General features: G+C 45.8%; 2 protein-coding genes across 3 annotated transcripts in view; both read right to left on the bottom strand.

Annotated features, from left to right (window-relative positions):
- The window catches only part of ahcyl2b (adenosylhomocysteinase like 2b), a gene marked incomplete at both ends in the record, with an annotated part of 35,515 nt that extends 22,816 nt beyond the window's left edge, over positions 1–12,699 (bottom strand). For both annotated transcript variants that reach the window (XM_083691932.1, XM_083691933.1), the window contains one exon: positions 12,370–12,699. In XM_083691932.1, coding sequence (XP_083548058.1) covers positions 12,370–12,699 — 330 coding nt within the window. The remainder of the gene's footprint in view (positions 1–12,369) is intronic.
- Positions 12,700–13,611: 912 nt separating this feature from the next.
- tmem209 (transmembrane protein 209) lies at positions 13,612–20,208 on the bottom strand. The gene is made up of 15 exons (XM_083692010.1): positions 20,168–20,208; positions 19,485–19,643; positions 19,310–19,368; positions 18,963–19,094; positions 18,470–18,696; positions 17,972–18,176; positions 17,668–17,843; positions 17,258–17,329; positions 17,049–17,145; positions 16,821–16,946; positions 16,257–16,354; positions 15,655–15,769; positions 15,398–15,495; positions 15,048–15,121; positions 13,612–14,794 (listed from the first exon to the last, which is right to left on the bottom strand). Exons 2-15 carry the CDS (start codon positions 19,616–19,618, stop codon positions 14,740–14,742), a joined length of 1,668 nt encoding a protein of 555 aa, XP_083548136.1. The 5' UTR covers positions 19,619–19,643; positions 20,168–20,208; the 3' UTR covers positions 13,612–14,739.
- Between the last annotated feature and the right edge of the window lie 200 nt (positions 20,209–20,408).

Below are 20,408 nucleotides of genomic sequence, written 5' to 3'. Positions count from 1 at the left end.
TGCATAACAACAGATGGGTCGGATAAAGATTAGGGTAGGGAATGGAATGGGGTTCCTGCAGTGATATCTGCACCAAATGCAGATATCCGGGGGGGGAGGGGGTAAAGTCTGCATGTTTATACTGATAAGATACAGATACCATATAGTAAGCGAACTGTTCGGGTGCTAACACTATTAATGGTTGGCTAATATCATTTCTTATCTGTGTCTTACCAATTGAATTGGGGGTGGTCAGAGAAAACCGTGAATTCCAGGTTCATGAAGCAAGAAAAGACACACAAGAGCATCTCAGAAAGATACAAGTGTTGACCCACAAGAGTGAGATCTGACGCTTCATACCTCAGGTGTTGAGACTCCAAATAAGACAAGACACAATTAACTGTGTTGTGTCAACACCTGCTAGGACTACTGGTCGTTCCGGGAAGCGGAGAGGGAATCTCACATTACCGTCGTCCACCGGGCCATACCCCACAGCACTGGCAAGACCGGGCACCAGACGTAAACGACCATTTAATGGTTGGCAACATCAGCGACAGTGAGGCTTAATGACTGTAAACAAACGGATAACATGGCGGAACAGGGTTCCACCAGAGAGGCAATGGATTTAAAATGATCTTAAGTGTTGCAAAGCTTTCAGGAAACTCATTATTGTCTGTCTAACAGCCGGGTCTGTCTGATGCCGGCTAAGTGAGGCTATGAATGCCCAGCTGTTCTAAAAAGAACGCAGAGGTTTTAGGATGACAGCAACTAAGCTGAAAATGCCTTTAAAAAAGAAAAGAAAAAAAAGAACAAACTGTCTTTAGCGCGAGTTTGCGTTTATTAAAAATTGCCCACACAAACTGGACACGCACAGCCTACGCACAAAGATGTCACAAACGGCGCGCGTGTTGTGTAACATGCCCACCTGCGTCTAGCTCTTACTAGCTCGAGACCCCAGTCCTCTTTTTCCCTTTGTGCCATCTTCAGAGAGAGTGAAGAGGCTGTAGCGTGCAGGCTGCTCTTTGAGGTCGCCCACGACGCCTCGTACACTCATTCATTCCCTGCATTCACTCGCTTCCGCCAAGACTCTCCTGCTTACGCAACCCCAAGGAGTGAGAGAGACGCTAGACCAGGCCTGCTGCGCTCACAGCACCGTCCGTTCGCTTTCATTCAGCCGCCCCGCCTTCACTGAGGTACGTGTGTGTGTGTGCGTGCGTGCGCCCCCTTCTCTGAGTAGCACTCTAATAGAGGACTGGTTCTAAACAGGCCAACATAATGCAGGACAAAGTGGCCCCCTGATTAAGCACAGTGGCAGGATGAGAGACGGTACAGTGTGTTATACATGCAGGATAGACGGACAGATTTGTTCAGTAAATACGTAGAACTAGGTCCGGCTTGGAAACAAAATGTTTTTTTGGGCGCATCAGCGTTCCATCAAAACAAGATGAGAGCTAGCTACGTAACAAAGCTATGATACTCTCTCCTAATTCTCCCTGGTGCTGTTGGTATTATAGCCCACACTGGCCATATCAAAACGGCAGATGATAAACTATTTACAACACACACTCCATTTGACCTTTGGGATTGTGCTACTTACAGAGGCTCTCTCTGTTCTCACAACTGATAACTGAAGACGTCAATACACTTCAAAAAGGATATTCTGAATCTGAACTTTTGAAATGTAACACCAGGTGAGAGTACTGAGGTGCTGTCACTTCTGGGTCCACGCGATCATTCCACATTGATTTTCTCCATCTGGTATTATTCCCAGTAATTATTTTAAATTGAGTGTTCAACAAACAAAATGTGCAAAGCACAAGTCACTTGTTTGTGATTTGTCAGGGAAGTTGTTGAATGGGTGGGTCCATGCTTTAAAATTGTGCACGTCGCTACTGATCCACTGAAAGTGGTCATAGGAAGTACGTGAGCTCCTTGGTACTCAATTACAATCCTTCTTCAGGGGCAGCGGTTTGGGGGGAAGACCCAATGCCTTATACTGTGTGCTAATTTTGGCGTTTCTGACAGCTGGTAAAGGGCTCTTGTATTCTGGACTCATCAACATGTCAGACACCCACCAAATCATCTTAGACTATGTTCCTCTGTGTGTGTGTGTGTGTGTGTGTGTGTGTGAGAGAGAGAGAGACAGGGAGGGAGAGAGACAGGCAGACAGGGGGGAAGAGAGAGAGTGGCAAAGACAGACAGACCCCCATCCTGCTCAGGTCGGGGCACAAAGTGCAAGGGAGTTTCATAATCATAATTGACTTTCATGACGTAAAAACTTCAGATTATCATAGTTAAGCCAGTTTAGGGGCATCAGGAAGGGAAGAGAGAGATCCGGTTACCCTGAGTGGCTCCAGATTGACACAGGAGACCAGAGACGGGGTGTGGGCTGGATTATCCCCCAGACCCCCTGCCACTCCAACTCTCCTTCAACCTGAACTCCCCCCCTGCCCCCCCCCCCCATATCAATCGATCAAATACCCCCCCAAAAAAAGCACGATGAAAATGATACCGAGCACCTCACCTACAAACAGCCAGGGATTCTGAAATTGAAATTATTCATCCATTTGACGAGAACAGAGACGATAAAACTTATTTGCAATGTTTTAGGGCTTAGAGAGACTGTGTGTGTGTTTTTTGTTCCACCATGCCAATGACTGATTCCGTCCAGGGCCAGGGAGACGGATACTGAGCAGCTCTGACAGACACCATGGCTCCAGTACCACCCTCGGTACACACACACAGACACACCTCCTGATTTATGAAGTTCACTCAGTGCAGCTTGAATACCCCATGTCAGTGTCAACGGCTTGCTGCTTGCCTGGGCTGTGAGCAGAGCAGCATGGAGAAAATGGGAGCCTGCAGTAGTGACCTTGAGAGGCCATTTTCAAAGAAGAGGAGGAGGACAATCTGAGTGAAAACGCTCCCACGTCTGATCTGAAGTAAGCCTGTTGTCCTGCCTGCCTGGCTGGGTCTAGGGTACGTTAGATACATCACAGGGTAGGGTCCTTGAGGGCTTGAAGAGCATGTTAATTCGGTCGCGACAAACATGGGTTTACTGCATGATCACCGGCTACATTAGATGCATTCGTTCAAGCAGAACACTACATCCAGCCTTACTGGTGAAGGACTGTGGTCAACATTCCCTTGGTGAACGCAAGAGGTGTCCAACACACCCATTCAACATCCTATCGGTGACGCACACACCTCCAAGGAGGCCTAGTCCAATAGCTGTTTGAAGCGTCTCTCTAGTCCAATGGCTGTGCTGCATTAGCTCATGGGTGAGTCAGAGCCCAGCATGCTACCCAGGGGGGGGGGTGTAGTGATGTAAGGAAAACAAAACGGTGCCCAGATGATTTATACCGACAAGTGTTCCTGCAAATAAGAAAAGTACAAATCACAAGCAGGCTGGCACGCACGCACACACCCCCCCCAGAGTGCATACAAACAGTACCCTATAGAATCACTAGCTTCAGTCTGCTTGTCCTCTCCATTCCAACATGAAGCCAAGGATAGGCGCAGAGAATGGATTTATCGACTCACTGACACTGTAAAGCCAAGCCTGTATGTGTAGGACCAGGCAGGGAATGTGTCCCGGGTTAGGTGGGACTACACCTGCTACGTGCAGCACACTGACGAACAGAGAACATTCAGGTTAGGAGGACGCCTTTCCCTTACTTCTGGAATCAAGACAACAACTTGTAAACTGGGACTTGTAAACAAACTAAACAACTATTTCCCTCTGTGTGTGTGTGTGTGTGTAAGAGAGATGGGGGTCTCTGTGTGAACCAGAAACAAGGTCACAGTTTCAACCCCCTTCCCCCACGCCAGGGCCATTATGTAACCAGTCCCATCATACTAATCAAAAAAGAATCTATTAAACACCAACCAATCCCTGTTGAGTATCGATCGTGGGATCTACCACTTCTACACTGTTTTGTTTTTTTATCAAAGCGACGTGAAATCAATACACTATGACCGGTTCAAATCCTGACCTCACAAACACCATGCTATCGTGCTCTCTGTCTCTCTCCTCTAATAGGGAGATAATGCAGGATCACACTGCAGCTTTGATGGAACTAGCTGCTCAGTTCTCCAAATGAACAACCAAATAAATACCCAGAATCGCAGGTACAAGGTCAGTCACTTAGTAGGACATAACAGATGGAGGACTGAGCCTGTATCTAGCCTAAGCCCAGAGAGAGCCAAATTAACTGAAAATCATACAGAAGAGCAGCCATTTAAGGATTACTGCGCCACAGAAAAGCCAGGGACGAGGAGTTTAGGATTGGGGGAATTACATGTTTGAGAGACGAGTTCTCAGAAAATGGCAGATTCTCTCGCTGAAAGGTATAATCATCGCATAAAAAACACACACACAGGGCACTTTCAGTCATTCATAGGGTCATGCTATTTCAGGATATGCTCTTAATTTAATTGGGGGTGCGAACTAGCCATCCACATCACACGAGCGCCATGTCTCTCCTTCTTACGCACGTGTCCTGCCTCGCTGTCCCCCCCTCCCTCACAGAAGACAAAAAAAAAAAAAAAGATGACAAAAAACAACTAAAACCAAAAAAATGTCCTGCACTCACTGTCAACAAGCAACAGCTGTGGGACAACAGATGCCAACATTTTATCTAAAGCTTGGGGGACCACAGTGGAGGCCGCAGGTTGGAAAAACTAAATGAAAGGGAGCAGATTTACAGATCAAGCTAGCTCATTGGAGCACTTTACTACTACCCCCCTCCCCCCCGGGTTAAGAGAATGGTATCTCCCAGGGCAATGGATTAGCACTATCATGGCACGGCGGCACGCGCCTTTTTAGCTGTGGCGGGGAGGAAACAGGGCAGACAGAACAGTGCTTTTTCCCCCTTTGGTGATGCAGCACTTTTTGAACACAATGCCTGGTCTTTGTCCAGGGCCCTGTGTCTGAGGCTGAGCCTGCATTCCTTCCCCAGTGGAGAGGCCATTGTGAGAGACACGTACTGTCTGCAGATCCTAATGTACACTCAGTCAGCACTCTAATGCACCCCCATTTACTCTAAACACAGGCAAACATGTGCGTCGTTAGCTAGATAGCTAACTAGCTAGCTAATGTTACTCGTAACTGCCGGAAATGTTCCCCTCGGCACACTGACACTGCTGAACGCAGTCCTGAGAACTTGAGATCCGAGGACCCTACACTGCACACAAGTAGAGCAGCTGGGCTTCGCTTGGTCAACTCTGCACTGGTTTGACATCAGCGAAATTCACCTTAATGCATAACTAGTTCCAGGAAAAGCAATTACCCTTAATCATCATCGCCTTCTGCCGACCGCAGCGTTCTAAGAACATGAGGAGGATCCTCCAGCCTTAAGACCCATGTCTGCCGTCATGATGTGAAGCCAGGGCTTGAGTACCATGTGACAACAGGACAGGGGGAGAGAACAGGGCTGGGGGGGTGAAAGTACACGAGACCCAGACGAGGCATTCTCAGGTCTGTGTGTTCTGGTTGCACACTGAGATAGTCGAGAAGAGAGATGTTTGTGTCCCAATTGTGTGAAAAGAACAGCTAATTTCCCGGCAATATCACAACAGCAGAGACGGGGGAGGTGAGGTGACACGGAGCTCTCCACTGTTGTAATGTACAGTCATTATTCTGTAAGAAAGCACAGAGTGAACAACACTTCAACCTCCACCAAGGAACACAATTAGTGTGTAAACCACACACACGGGAAGTGGGGTGACTCAGCCAGTCAGCCAGACGTCCTGGTTGGTTTCGTTATCAAGCCGTGGATTAAAGACATTGGAGTAAAGAGGGTTGACTTCAGGTGAACACAGGAAGGATGGGAGGGAGGGAGAGAGAGAGAGAGATTTATTTTTTTCCAAAGCCATTAAAATCAGTGATAACCCATCTGAGACTTAAGTGCAGAAAACAGGTACCGTGCCAAAGTACACACTCCACAGCTGCGTGTCAAAAGCAGCCTAAGAAGCACAGAAATCAAAAAAGAGCAGACATACATATGGGTGTACGATATATTTTGGAACACAGTTCTGCATTGAAGAGTAATATCAGGTGTGTAGGCAAGGAGGGGACAAAAGAAAAAGTGTGCGTGTCTGTGCGTAGTAGTTGTGATTGCAAGCATCCACCACAAGGGGCAGAATGGACTGATGCGTTTCATAGTGGTTCGGAGGATCACAAGACCCTTGTGCCACTCCTGTACTCCAGTCAGGAGCAGGGCAGTACGGCCCAGCATAGAGAGAGATTGTTCCAGCTCAGTGAATTGTCGTGAGTACAACCATCACACACACACACACACACACACACACACACACACACACCTCCCCCCTCTCTTCATACACTCCAACCACCCTCCATGTTAATGAACACCACATCACATGCACCCCAGGCCCCAGTGTTCTCCTTGAAGCCCCAGTCAAGCGTGTCCACTTCACGGTTGGGTCTCCTCAGCTAGGCGCTATCTGCTACTCTCGTTGTTTGTACAGGCAGGCCTGGTTTCTGGTGGCCTTGCCTGCTAACTAACCTATGGGAATGAAGGTATACATTTTCAAACTGGTTTGCCATCCTCACCACTCAGTAACTAATAATACAAAGCAAGCCTAAGCCAGTTTGCCTTGTCTGCACATCAAGTACACGTGTTTCCTCTGGGTCTAACTCTGCTGGGTTCAAGGGAGACGAGAGATCAGACCACTCATATGCCAACACTGTCATCCACTGATACTCAGAAATCGTGTTTAGAAGAGGCCCTAAGGCAACAGAGAGAGAGGGATTGAGAGAGAGATTGAAGAGCAGGACATTCCATAAGAGCCCAGAGAGTCAGCTCCAAACTTCACACCACGGTGCCACATTCAGCCTGTCGACAGACTGGAGCCGGGGCATCTCAGGTGGTGAGATCTCAGGCAGCAGAGTCACGCCAGGGGACGAGGTCTTCATGGAACACAGAGCATGGATTAGATTGACAGATAAGAGTTCAAAGGATCTGCTCCTTGACCTTGAGCTAGGACAACAATAAGACTATGAGATCTATTGATATAATCGTGGAAGTCAAAATGGCCCCTATATCAGTGTAGAAGGATTAGTCTTGTAACGCCATTACTCACGCTGATACACAAAGCATGAGTATGTGCTTATCACCTCTGCCAAGATGTCTGGACCTTCATGGCATAGGAAGTAGCCAAGTAAGTGTTTTCTGTTGCTGTTTCAAGGTCTGCCGTTTCACCCCCCTCTCTGCCTTCACACTGCCTGAATCAGAGCTTCCAGTTGGAGGTCCCTGTTTAAGAGGGATGTGAGCAGGGCAGGACAGAGCAGGGTCTTCTTGGATGCTGCTGATCTGACGGAGGAGAGGAGACACTGCACTACCAGTGGAGGCTGGTGGAGGTAGGAATCGTAGAAGGGGTCCATTGTAGTGGATAGAACGGAACGCGGAATGTTATCAAACACATTCCACACTCAATCAACCTCCCCTGTGCACGACGCTGGTGTCAGGGAGCCTCTCAGTCTGACTCAGATGAGCAGGGAGGGATCCCCCTGGGTGTGCTGCAGCGCTGCCTGGGATGACCAGCACCACCGGGGGTGAGTCACAGGAGCGCTGCACGTTTCTCCATCTCAGCAGGAGAAGAATGGGCGGAGGGAGGGAGAGACCGTGGTTCACAATGACAGGATGGTGAGGTGTGTTCTCCTGCAGTGAGGAGCTACAGGAGGTCATCAACTGGAACGCAATGAGAGCCCTCTTACATTAGACACCCACAGGTGTCCTTCAATACCTCCAAGATCAGGGTCTGACTCCAAAGGGCTTGACCCAAATCAATGTTGAAAACCTTACGTGACCCGGATCCCAGTTTTAGGTTTGTCCCAGTTTTTTTTATTATTATCAATAAATCATGTCTCTGAGATGGAACAGACCATAAGGCAAACTGCCATAATGTAGCCTTTCATTCAAATGTCATATAGCCTCGCAAGCAACTACCTGGAACAGACCAAAGAACGAAGACAAGACATTGTAGCCAAACACATTTATAAACCAGGAGGTTTTATAAGGAGTCTATTTAAGATCTGAACCTCGTCTGCCCATATGTCTTCAGGGTGTTTAAAAAGGTGTTCCCCAGTGCACAGTAAGCCAGTTATCTCTACAAGGAACAGCAGCTTAATGACAACCTTACTTCATACTGGCGGACCGGGACGTTGTTAGGCTCTGTTCACACAGAGATGGATGGATTATACACAACCTCGGTCATCGCACATTCCGTTTATTAGGGATGGGCATTCGACTAAATTGTTTTAGTCGATCGTCGGGAGAATTAACGATCGATTTTCGATTAATCATTAATATTTTTATATTAAAATTCACTATTTATAGGCTATATTCAAAATGCAATGAAAATACAAAAACACAGCGTGTTTTCCTCATTGAGATCTTTATTACAAGATGAACAACTCTTGTGGCAGTTAAACTTACAAGATGAACAACTCTTGTGGCAGTTAAACCGGATCCGTTCAATTGAAGATACGCGCTGCTGTGCTCTAGCAGCGGAGCCGGCAGCTAAGCCGGTGCTTATAAACACAACTGACCCTTGTTTTTTTTCCAAAATAATAATAATATTAAAAAAAAACAATCATGTTAAACAATAACTTAACCAAAAATATATAATACTTAGGTCGGACAGGTTTTGCCAAATGTAACTCAAAACTATCAAAAAAGGCACCAAGTCGAGAAAGAGGGAGATTAGCCTACCCAACAATGAATTAGGCTTATTAACAAAGCTTCATAAAAAATAACCAGTAACTCACATACAACGTGATAGTACGTCGTGACGGAATGTGATATGCTGGTTCCAATAAGTTTATCAGTTTTCGAAAACCTTCTCCCTCAACAATACTTAAGGGCAGCATATCCATCTCAATGAACTTCAGATCCCTTGCGTAATTTTCTCTGCTCGTTGTGCATCGCAGCTCCTCCGTGCTAACACCGAGTTGATGCTAGGTTGAGACTGAGAGGAGGATGCACCGCTACTAACCAGGGTCGGATGCGCGTTGTTCAAGTGGTACATCATTTGAGTCGTGGCCGAGTTATAATTATACACAGCTTCGCAGTGTTTGCAGTTAACTAAGTCATTTTTTAAAACAAAATGGTCCCACACCACACTTCGCCGTGACCTCTTCATGATTACTTTTGAAATACACGGAAACTCGCAGGTAACTGAGTAGGCCTGTGGCGTTTTTTTCAAATATTGCCCCCGTGTGGTAAAATTAAGCAATAAGCCCCAAGAGGCCGCGGGTTTCGCTGATTTTACAACAGGTAAGGGGAATTGTTTGGCACGACGCGAAGCCTAGTTTCATCGACTAAAAAAATAATGTCAGACGAAATTCTAATGATCAATTAATCGATCGTCGATTAATCATGCCCATCCCTACCGTTTATCCTCCAAAGCTTGACTCAAATATGAAAAAATACTGTCTGAACGAATCCTTATGCTCTTCTCTGCAGCCTGCTTGATGCCCAACGCTTTAGCCCAGAGTGGGCGTATACCACAGAGACAACCTATGACCCTCAGCAGTCGTAAGCACTTGTAATTTGGCACTGCCCTTCGGCAGCAGCATGAAGATGGGCACATTCGCGCCCTGTCTTCTTAGCCCCTGTACGGCACCCAAACCAAGATCTATACCCCCGCTACTAATCCTCTCCTCTCCTGGCAGCGCGAACGAATCCCTCTAGTCTAATCAGCGCTGGCCACCAGCACCACGGCAAGACCCGGGGGTTACACAGGTCACTCATCTCACCCACTAGTCCGGAAGCTAAGCTAGGCTAACATCTGCCCACCTAGAGCGGAGAGCAAAAACCCCCTTAATCCCCTGTGTGGTGACATTGTAAGGCAATGGATTAAAATCAGCCATCCGTGCACACATACCGCCAACATCGCCTCAGAGGCTGCTCCACTCACTGGTGGCCCTGGCCTCTCTGCCGGAGTCACGTACACGGGAGGTTTCAACAGATGCAGCCTAGCCTATATACATAATGCACACACTCCCTTCACAAAGCATGCATGGCTATAAATAGGAATAGGCCTATGCATGCTGCTCTCCTGTTCTGTTCCAATGCATACGTGGCTATTTGAGTAACTGCGGACCCCCGGATACAAATCACTTTAATGGATGGCTTTTACAGGGGACTGACTATTAAAGAAAAAGAAAAAAAACTAAATTATTCCTCAGGAAAGTGATTGTGGTGTTACCGGCAAGTACCTGCATAAAAAAAACAAAAACAAACACTGACTCGGCACCTGACAGATGGCACTAAAATCAATGTGTTACCGGTTTCTAAACAACAGGTCTCCTCTGTGAGGCCCCCGCCATACCGCTCCCTCTCCCCCGCCCCCTCCTGATGGTGTACACAGGAGGCCTGGTCCTGTCCGACCCGCGCTGCTGGCCAGGGGCTCTTATCTCTAACAGGGAGAGGAGGGAGAATGGACCATCTGGTGGTGCCATGCGGCTCTCTCTCCCTCTGATGACTATCACTGGATAGTCGGTAGAATTGTGAGGGTGTTATGTCACATTTTCCACCCCTTTTTCTCTGTTTCAATCTGTTGTTGGGGGGCAAAGATCCCCAAAGACCATTGTCATCACTTTCATGATGCAAAGGTAGGCACCAAAAAACCCAGGATGGTTTTACACCAACCCCACCTTCTTATCCTGAATAACAGAACACAATGTCATTACAATCTGTAATGAACTCCCTCTTTAAGAACATCAAACACCTACTGAGATAAACTATACAACAGCGATCAGACTATTAATCATAAACGACTGCTTATTGACACTTTGACCTGACCTACGCTACACCAGTTTAATCAACACAGACTCTTGATCAAAGACTCCTTTCCTTGAACCTTAGTCCCATTGCTCACTTCTGAAAAGAACATTGAGAAGATAAGATTCATTGATTCAGGAGGTGTGTGTGTGCGTGGATGGGGGGGGGGGGGGGGGGGGGAGGCTACTATTGAACAGCTAATGATACACAGCCCAGTGAGAGGTACAGAGGTAAGCCTGAAGGATGTTTAAGCACCTGTTCTACCCCCAAGCTAAGTAAGGCTTACGAGAAATAGGTGACAACGGTGTGACAGGATCACAGATTTACTGTGCTGCTGATATGGTCAGGGTAAACCAGACAGGTAGCAAAACATAGCATTTGATAGGATAAAGCACTTGAGCGGCAATGCATCAATTAGGCCAATTATCCCCCACTACGATGGCCACTACGAGTACAAAACAAACGCTTGACTAAGATCAATGAACAAAAGGCATCAACTACGAAATGGCCACCACAATAAGGTGATGTAGAGAAGGCACATACATATGCCCCCCAATTTAAAAATAGATTCCTTTCCTCGTCCCTTCATTACCGATGATTAAAATTATCGTTGACCTTTCAGTTGTCAAATAATTGTATATCTCGGTGGTCATATATAAAAGGAGCGAGTAAATGAAAGCCATATGAACTATACTGATACACTATAGTTTATACTATACTGCTTAACTATAAACTATATACACATTGTCCATGAGTATCTGAACGACCTTGCTGTTGCAAAGCAAGCCAAAGCTGCTACTTTCTTGATTCGGACAGCTGGAGACTGCTGGTACGTGGTTTATGTCAATAAATCATGCCGCACTGTTTCAATCGAACATGACTACATTGGCAACGTTGTCATTTTCTATGAGCAGGTTTATTTACTAAGGTTAACAGAAATGCAACTGGTCTTGTTCTGATAGCTTTCTAGATGTAGATGGGCATATACCAGGGGACAGGGATCTCCGGAGCATGCATAGTTATGGCATGCTGGCTGCTGATGTTGGAAAGGACTGCTGAACGGGAATCCCTTTATCCTACAATCGCTAGAGAACGATAACCCAAAACAGGGAAAATAACAAGTCATAGGCAACAAAAACGTCAACTTCATTATAACCTTTATGTACACACCACTGCCTCAACTGTACATGTACGCTACCATTCCGAGTTTCCACAACATTGGCATTTCTCGTAAGTCGCCACGAAAGCGCACTGCGGTCAAAGCGTGCGTTCTAGCTAGCTTGCATGCTACATACAGAGCCAAATCTGTGTCTTTCAACACACCATCACATACTGCTAAAACAACGAGCACAAGACATATCTTGAGTAAGCAAAATCAATGACACATCGTCTATCTGACCAGCTAAGACTCCTGACAGCTGGGAGATAGCTGACAAAGCTACCGTGGCTTCAATCTTTAGCATTATGCTAAGCATCGTCACACAATGCTAGCCAGAGATTTCCAGCTTGCTGCCTGACACTAAGAAAACCCATTGCGGTGGTGATAACATAACTATGAATATCCCATATGCGTTCCCCTCACCTTTTTCATTCTCGGGGCCTCGGCGACCGTACCATCGCGGTTTACGAAAGCATCTCCGCCGTTTTGCTGCGGGTCTGTCCGCTTCATCGCGGAGGCTTGCGGCATCTTCATGGGGTTCGGGTTGAGCAAACCAGGGCTCGGGTCCCCAGCTTTTACGGTAGGCTCCGTCGTTGGGCTAGTAGCCGAAGTAACGACAGCATTTGGTTCGTTTTTACCTAAACCTTTCTCCTCAGATTTAGGTGTCAGAGGTGATTCAGGTGTCAATTCCTTGCTGGGGACGTCTTTTAAGTCGACCTCGGCCATTTTCGCTGCCACAACCTGGACTGACATCGCTGCTATTTCACAAAGTCCTTTACCAACACAGATAACGAGGCGAACGGATGTGAGTGGAGGACTGATTAAAAACAAGGGAGTGTGGTACAAGTAGTCCTACGAGTCTCTCTCAACACGAATAGAGGATCATTGATAACCACCATGACATATTACATGCAACATATTGAGATAGTAGACTTAAAAGAGGGAAGAGTGAAATTAATTCACAATTCTCATAGATTAAGACAGAAATTTGGCAAATCGCAGAAGGCTACAGAACTGCATCTCCCAACAAATATTTCTCTTCCCAAGTGCATTATGGTCAATGAAGTGTATATTTAACGGGGACGACACGCAGTACTACAAAACATAAGCGCGATTAGGCCAGCAGCAGTTACTCATTTCTGTCAATATGACATTTCATTTTTGATCCAACGCTTGTATCAAACCACATCACTATATTCAGAAATCCAGAAAAACAGAAATCCAGTATCAGTAAAGCAGTATCAGTATGCTACTGATGGGAGAATTCACACGAGGGACGACATGTGTGTCTGTTTCATACAGTTCTCTATGAAAAAGTAGTGATGGTAGCTAGTTTTTTCTTAGAAATACAAATTCTAACCTGCGCATTGAAATAACATTATTCAGTTTGTATTACGGTGGGAGCAAGTTTGGCAGCCACATTTCAACATCTTAATGTCAGCAGACAGGAGAACCTGTAATCTTTCCACACAAAAAAAGTCAGTTTTAACAAAGCCTCTTATTAAAGTCTTTGATGTTCCAGCAAACAGCGAGTGACGTTCCACTTTAAGTGTATACCCCCCTCAAGTGGTGCATTCTGGTAATCCAAATAAATGTCATCTACAACCTAGATTTAGAGGCTGTAACAACAAAGAACCCAACAGACAGACTAAATCTTTTATGTTTAATGTTCATTTCTCAATTGAAAACCACTATAAAACGACATACCAGAGCAAACAATTTCAAAATGTCAACAAGGGAATAGGAGTCTCTGCAACCATGGCTTGCAATTATTGAACCTGCCATTTATTTTCTTCAAAAATACATTCCATTCAGGCAGATAGTTCACTGAAATGAGAATAGTACTACATACAACTAACTTTGGCACCAAGTATAGGCAACAGTTTTACAGTCTCCCTCCATAATCTTTCTATTCTAACAAAAGGCATACTATGCACATGGTTGTGTATCTAGTATTTGAATTGGTGAACAAATATCCCTTTGTAAGTTGGAATACACTTATTATGCATGCTAATGCCATAAACTGCTGCAGCCCTAGTTATTATTAAAATCCATTCTTCTTATGCATTGCAGCCTTGAGGGTAAACGTTATTTTGCTCAAAAGGGTGCAAGGAGAACCTGCCACTCAACAGAAAAAAAAAAAGAAAAAAGAAAAACCTCAAGCATTCTAACTGCAATATTCAAACTCTGACAAACAATTCAAAAGTCAATACACTTATATACATTCAAGGGTTCAACCCTCTACAATACACCAGACAAAACTGAGGTGTAGGATACTATTTACAAGTCATACTGGTACGTACATTCTCAGAATACTGAGAAAATTGACAACTGTGAATACTTCCAAGATAAAATACAGTACTGTTGTTTTTGAAGCACACTATGGTCAAAGTAAATTGTATGAAACAGTTTTTAAAATGTCACAAATGACAATATACTTCCAAATGAAACTCACATTGAGAAAAAAATGTTATAAATCCATTGTGCTGTTTCACATGTAAGAGAAGAAAAAAGACTGAATATGGATCTATATCAGTTTTACTGTGGAACACATGACATTCTCAGGGAAGTGCTTCAGCCTGGATCTCAGGGCTGTATTATAGGGCCAGTTTTCCGGAATTTGGCTTAATCTGTCTGGGAGACCACCCACTAGAGATTGGTGTTGTTGGCAGTGGCTATGATGCTTCACAGGAAGATCTTGAGGTGAGAGAATATCCAGAATTTTAGAAAAAAAGAAAAACCTAATATGTGTCCTCTGTAAAATGTTCAGGGTTGGAGTTGGCATTCATGGCATCAATCTCCAAATATCCACAGGATGTTAACACCTGATAGGCCAAGATTCACCCTCCTGTAAAATACAAAACAGACACATTATTTGACAGAAATGTTAAGAAATCTTATTAATATTCTCAAAATGTCATTATTGGTTTGAGAAAAGTTCACAACAGTTTGCTCCAAGTGCTCAGAGCAAATGAATAAACTGAGAAAAGGAAAAAACTGTCAATATGAACCATCAATATTACCCCGACAGGAGTCAGTCATCAATAATCACCTCCTGTCCAGTGAGACTAAAAAAGTGATTACAGTATTGGAACACTCACCCAAGCATCCCAGACTCCTTGGTTTTGATGACGAAGAGGAACATGAGAGCTGTGTGGAACAGATTATTCCTGCCCTAAGAGCAGAAGAAGAAAGTCGATGGATAGTGAATGGACAGACTGAGGCATGTTGGACAGCATAGAAAATAGTTACTAAGTTAAAACCCCTGGTGAGATGCTAAAATATGACATTATGTTGTATGTAATATATGACAATTGTAACAGACGTGGTCATACATAGACAGACATGTTCGTTAAAAATCTTCACATTTGCAGCCAAAAGGATGAATTGCAGTACACAAACAATACAATCAGCATATAAATAAAATAGTAAATATGGTTTGTGTTCTCACCTTGGGCAAGCTGTAGATGTGGCCCTGATAGATGAGCTGGTAATGAGGGGGATTGGTGCTACTTTGGTGAATGCAGAAGAGGTTCTCATTCGTCACATCTATGTTGGAAACACATGAACAGGTGAGAGTCTCAGGAGAGAAAATACAAGGAAAGGAATTCGGTTGTGTGTGTGTATGCCTATACAGTGTGTGTGTGTGTGTGTGTGTGTGTGTGTGTGTGTGTGTGTGTGTGTGTGTGTGTGTGTGTGTGTTCTTACCGGGTTTGTCTGGCGTCTGGGTGAAGTGCTGGGAGGTGAAGGTCTTTCCGTCTGGGTACTTTGGGTGAGGCGGGAGCCGGGAGTCCAGGTATGTGCACATCACATGCATGAGGATCTAACAGAAAACACAAACCAACCTTTCATTTATCCCTCCATCACAACAGTCTACAGTAGCCTCCTCGCCTTCACCTGCACTGATCTGAAAATGGAGAACAGGGGAAAACAATATGGCGGAAGCCTGCGGTGGAAACTGCTTTAACCTGTCCAGTTTCTTTCCAGATCAGTGCCGATGGAGGAGAGACAAGCACAGGGAAGCCTCTAGACTACTGAGCTCTGAAACAAACACACAGCCCCTACTCCCGAGACACTTTTGAAGATTTGAAATGATCAGCTAGGTATAAGCAAGACGGTAGGAGCTGCACGTTGCCCTCTAATAGTCTTAGTGGAATTTGTTTTGCCATATCGCTTTTATGTATCCAATCCTTTCAGATCTACCCAAGTGTCTAGGGAGTAGGTCTGGTAGGTCTGGTAGGTCTGGGGGTTTCTTTCACTGTTAAATCACCGTGGGGGAATAATGTGCAGAGGGAGGTGATGGCACTCACAGCACAGTCTGTAGGGAGGTCCGTGTCCCACTTCCTGCTCTTCAGATCCCCTCCCCCGTTCCAGCGGAAGGAGCTCATGCAGCCGCTGTGTGCCAGCTCTGACAGGGGAGAAGGAGCATGTTGTGTGAAGGACGTGTCATCCTCCCATTTCATCTTTTTATTTTTCATTTCACCTTTATTTGTACAGATCACTGTATCATTGAGATCAGATCTATTTTACACGAGAGAACTGGTCAAAGGCAGATCTCCTGTCCACCTCCCTTCCTCCCTTTCTTCCTTGAAGCATCAGGAACCCAAGAGTGGACACGCCACGAATATAAACAATGGCCCTGCCCAGAAACAAACCACTAGCCCTTACGCCATAGACACTTGTGAAGATCTGAAAGGATAGAAAGATAGGTATGAGCAAGATTGTGGTAGCTCCACCATACCCTCTGATAGGGCAGGTGGAATCTTTACCATATTGCTCGTACCGACAGTATCCAAACCTTTTAGATCCACACAAGTGTCCAGGGAGCACGGGCTAGTGGGTTGTTTCTGGACTGAACCATAGCCTCCCCTTACCCTTTATTCTCTCCACTAGATACTCTTGGTTGGGTGTGATGTCCAGGTACTGCACGATAGCATTCATGGTGGGAATGGATGAGGCTTTCAGTACAGCAGCTTGTTTCAGGCTGCTGATACTGGCTTCTGTTGGGTAGACAGCAGTGTGAACGGGGTCAGTAAAGCATGTCAGCATTAACTGCGTTTAACATTTCCCCATGTTTCTCTCTACACACAAGCAGTACCTACCTCCTATCTGGAGCTCAGAGCAGCCCATTCTCCTAAGCTGGCTGTTGACTGAGTCCATCTCCTTCACCAGCGGGACTAGGATGGTGTCATTGATCCACTGTGGGGAAGAGAAACACACAGCATCACATATTATCAAAGATTTCCTTTGACAAAATGTTAATGGGCTGATTTTGCCCACGGCATCAGTGTTAGTTCAGGGTGACACTCACATTCCTTAGCTTGGCAGTCCAGCTGTCTATGCTGTCCACCACGAGGCGACTGGTTGTGATTCTGGCCCAGACCTGCAGATGAAAAGGTTGGCAGGAGAAGTTAGGAAACACACGGGTAATTGAGACAGACCACTTTCACATGGTAGATATTTACGGTACCTCAGCCAAAGACACCACTACTCCTAACTCCGCCCCCTACTGTTATTATTATTATTACTGTTTATAATCTGTATGCACCCTATTTCCCCAGTGACTATAAAGATTGATTGATTTACTTACTGACTCCAGAAGCCATCCGTTTATTTAACATCAACAAAAACGAAGCAAACCCCCCCCCCCATGCACTCTAAACACTACCCATGTGTTGTGTGCCTTTGAATTATTGATGATTGATTTATTCCAGCTCTGACCTCCTCTGCAGCCTGTTTGGAGCCAAGGTCGGTCTCGTCCTTGTGGGCTGAGGGTGCTTGCGAGCGGCAGGCCAGCTGGTACTGAAACTTTCTTAGGCTCTGAGCGTAGTCCCCCACCGAGCGGTTATAGTTCCAGAACGTAGGGCTGTGGGTGGGAGATGCAGACTCTGGACTCCCTGGAGCAAGACAAGAACAAGAAGTCAAGGAGTCAAATAAGACAGAAATTACCTGCCTAGTCGGACACATCTCCCTTGAGAAAGAGACTGTTGAGTATTGAGATTCAGCCATCATCAGCCATACCCACCTAACTGGCTGCGGTGACTCTTCTCCTCCTCGGTGCGGAGGAATCTATCCAGGGTCTTGAGGTCCTCCATGTAGTCTTCCTTCCCCCCAGGGGCGTTGAACACGGAGGGGGAGGTACGGTACCTAGCTCTCAGGCTGGTGCCCTCCACTGGGCCTAAGCTGCTAGGGTACGGGGAGGACCCCGGGGATGGGCTGTAGTTCATCACCTGAAATCAACACACATCTATTAAAAAACGGCTTACAACTGCTAATGTCTTTACTATCAGCAAAACGTCTGCTAACCAAGTATCAACAAACATCTGTTGGACACTAAAGTACAGGACCCCCCCTGTTCCTGTAACAGAGCAATGAAAACAGGGTTCAATACCAGGTTATTTATCCCATCAGGGACAATTAAGAACTGTATTGATGGATCACATGGCTCAGATGCTGACATTGACAGATGCCCAGGGAAAACCAGGTAAAGAAGTTTAAACATGTAGCTCTGCCACAGACAGACCTTTCCAAAGGCCAGTGAGGGGGAGAAGTGCCCCCCGCTTCCTGGGGGGGTGGGGCTGGTGAGGGGGGGGCTGTACCCGGGCACACAGCTGGGGGAGAACTTGGGGCTGGTGTTGGCGGGCCGCGAGGGGCTGAAACTGAGCACACTCTGGCCCTGGAGGGGAGAGGACTGAGCCGGGTCCGGAGCTTCCTTCTTCTCTGGCTTCTGAGGGGGAGAGGCTTGGATACCTGAGGGGGGACAGAGACAAAAATCTGCTTTACATGGTGTTTGCAAAGAAGAGGATTAACTCTGGGGCATCATTGATAAGACGTGAAAGCCACACACATGCACACACTTTTACATGAGTGTACAAGAGGGAGACAGGTCAGAGCTCACTTCCATGATGAGGGCATGTTTAACTGACAAATGTCATGTTTTGGGCACCAAACCCAGCACAAATTACAATACATGTGTACCTCCAATCATGGTTCAATAGTTCATCAAGAGGTCTTACCTGAGGTACTGAGGCCCAGAAGGCGATGCTGATCTGGGGTGACAGTGATGGTGGAGGGGGCCATGGTGTACTTGAAGTACTTCCAGAAGTCAAACAGGGCATTGAGACTGAAGAGAGAGGCCAAGGCGAGCTCTGTGAGAAAGGGTGACATGGAAGTGGCAATGATTTTATTCCAGCAGGTTAATTATTTCATACTGTCCTAAGAACATTTCCGTTTTTAATTAGAAGCATTACCAGCAACCTGATTAGTCGGATGGGTTAGTGCTGATTCCCTCCAAACCCCACATCTCATAACAGAATGCAAGCTCTTCCCCTCCTCAATAACATACAGTAGCATTATCACTCACCAATGTACCAGATGGGCCAGTAAGATATGTTGTAGTAACGACACAGCAATTGCCCTGACCTGAGAGAAAAATGTGACAGCTTGCCATTAAAACAAAACAATTGCAGTGCATCAGTTGCAAAAGGTTGCTCAGTGCTTCCTTCACTGAGATGTACACATTACTTTGTTCAACCTACATTTCTGTGTAGATCATGCCGGCGAGCGATACATTGAGGACTGCCCAGGCAAGGACCACTTGACGCGCCTGTTCCTCCCGCCTCATTCGCATCGTTCTGTCGATGAGAGACATGCCCTCCTTGGTCGGGGTCATCACGACCACATAGCAATACAATCAGCTGCAACAGACAACATTAGATTATTTGCAAACCACGATGACCAAAACTAATGATTTTGGCTGCTGCTGCTGCCACACACACACACACACACACACACACACACACACACACACACACACACACACACACACACACACACACACACACACACACACACACACACACACACACACACACACGTGTATTTCTCATGTCATGGAGACAACACAAATCACAGAGCAACATTATATTTCTGACAGACACGACAGTGTGCCAAAAACAACAACAAATATCGGGTCCCAGTCACCCTTCCAAGATTTCCGAGCAGTGTGTGATTACTAGGCCTACTAGTGTTAGCTACTAGCATAGCATTGCTACTACTATAACGACGTACATAATCAATGCTGGCAGGCAATGAAAGCGAGACTTTTTAGCTATGTTACACACTCCTTTCATAGTTTGTACCATGTGACTTAATGTCAGTCATAACATCATTGTTAGACGAAATATACATGATAATATGGCAAAAGTAAGTTCATACATACCTCGCTAGCTAACTAGTTTCAACGGTGCTGCACAATTTGTATTTTCAACCGGACGTAATCTGTTAATGAAAGGGTCCGTTCGATTAGTTGAACTGGGGGATGGTGGGCTACACCGGGAAGGGCGGAGCGGCATGCTCAAATCGAAGACAAATCTACGCCGGCGGGTCACATAGCAAACTATTTGCAGCTTGATGTGTCATTCAGAAACATACACCATGTCCTTTCATGTCCACTAGTTTTC

Source organism: Argentina silus, assembly GCF_951799395.1.
Source record: "Argentina silus genome assembly, chromosome: 20".
NCBI lineage: Eukaryota > Metazoa > Chordata > Actinopteri > Argentiniformes > Argentinidae > Argentina > Argentina silus.
This window is presented reverse-complemented; position numbering and strand designations above follow the sequence as displayed.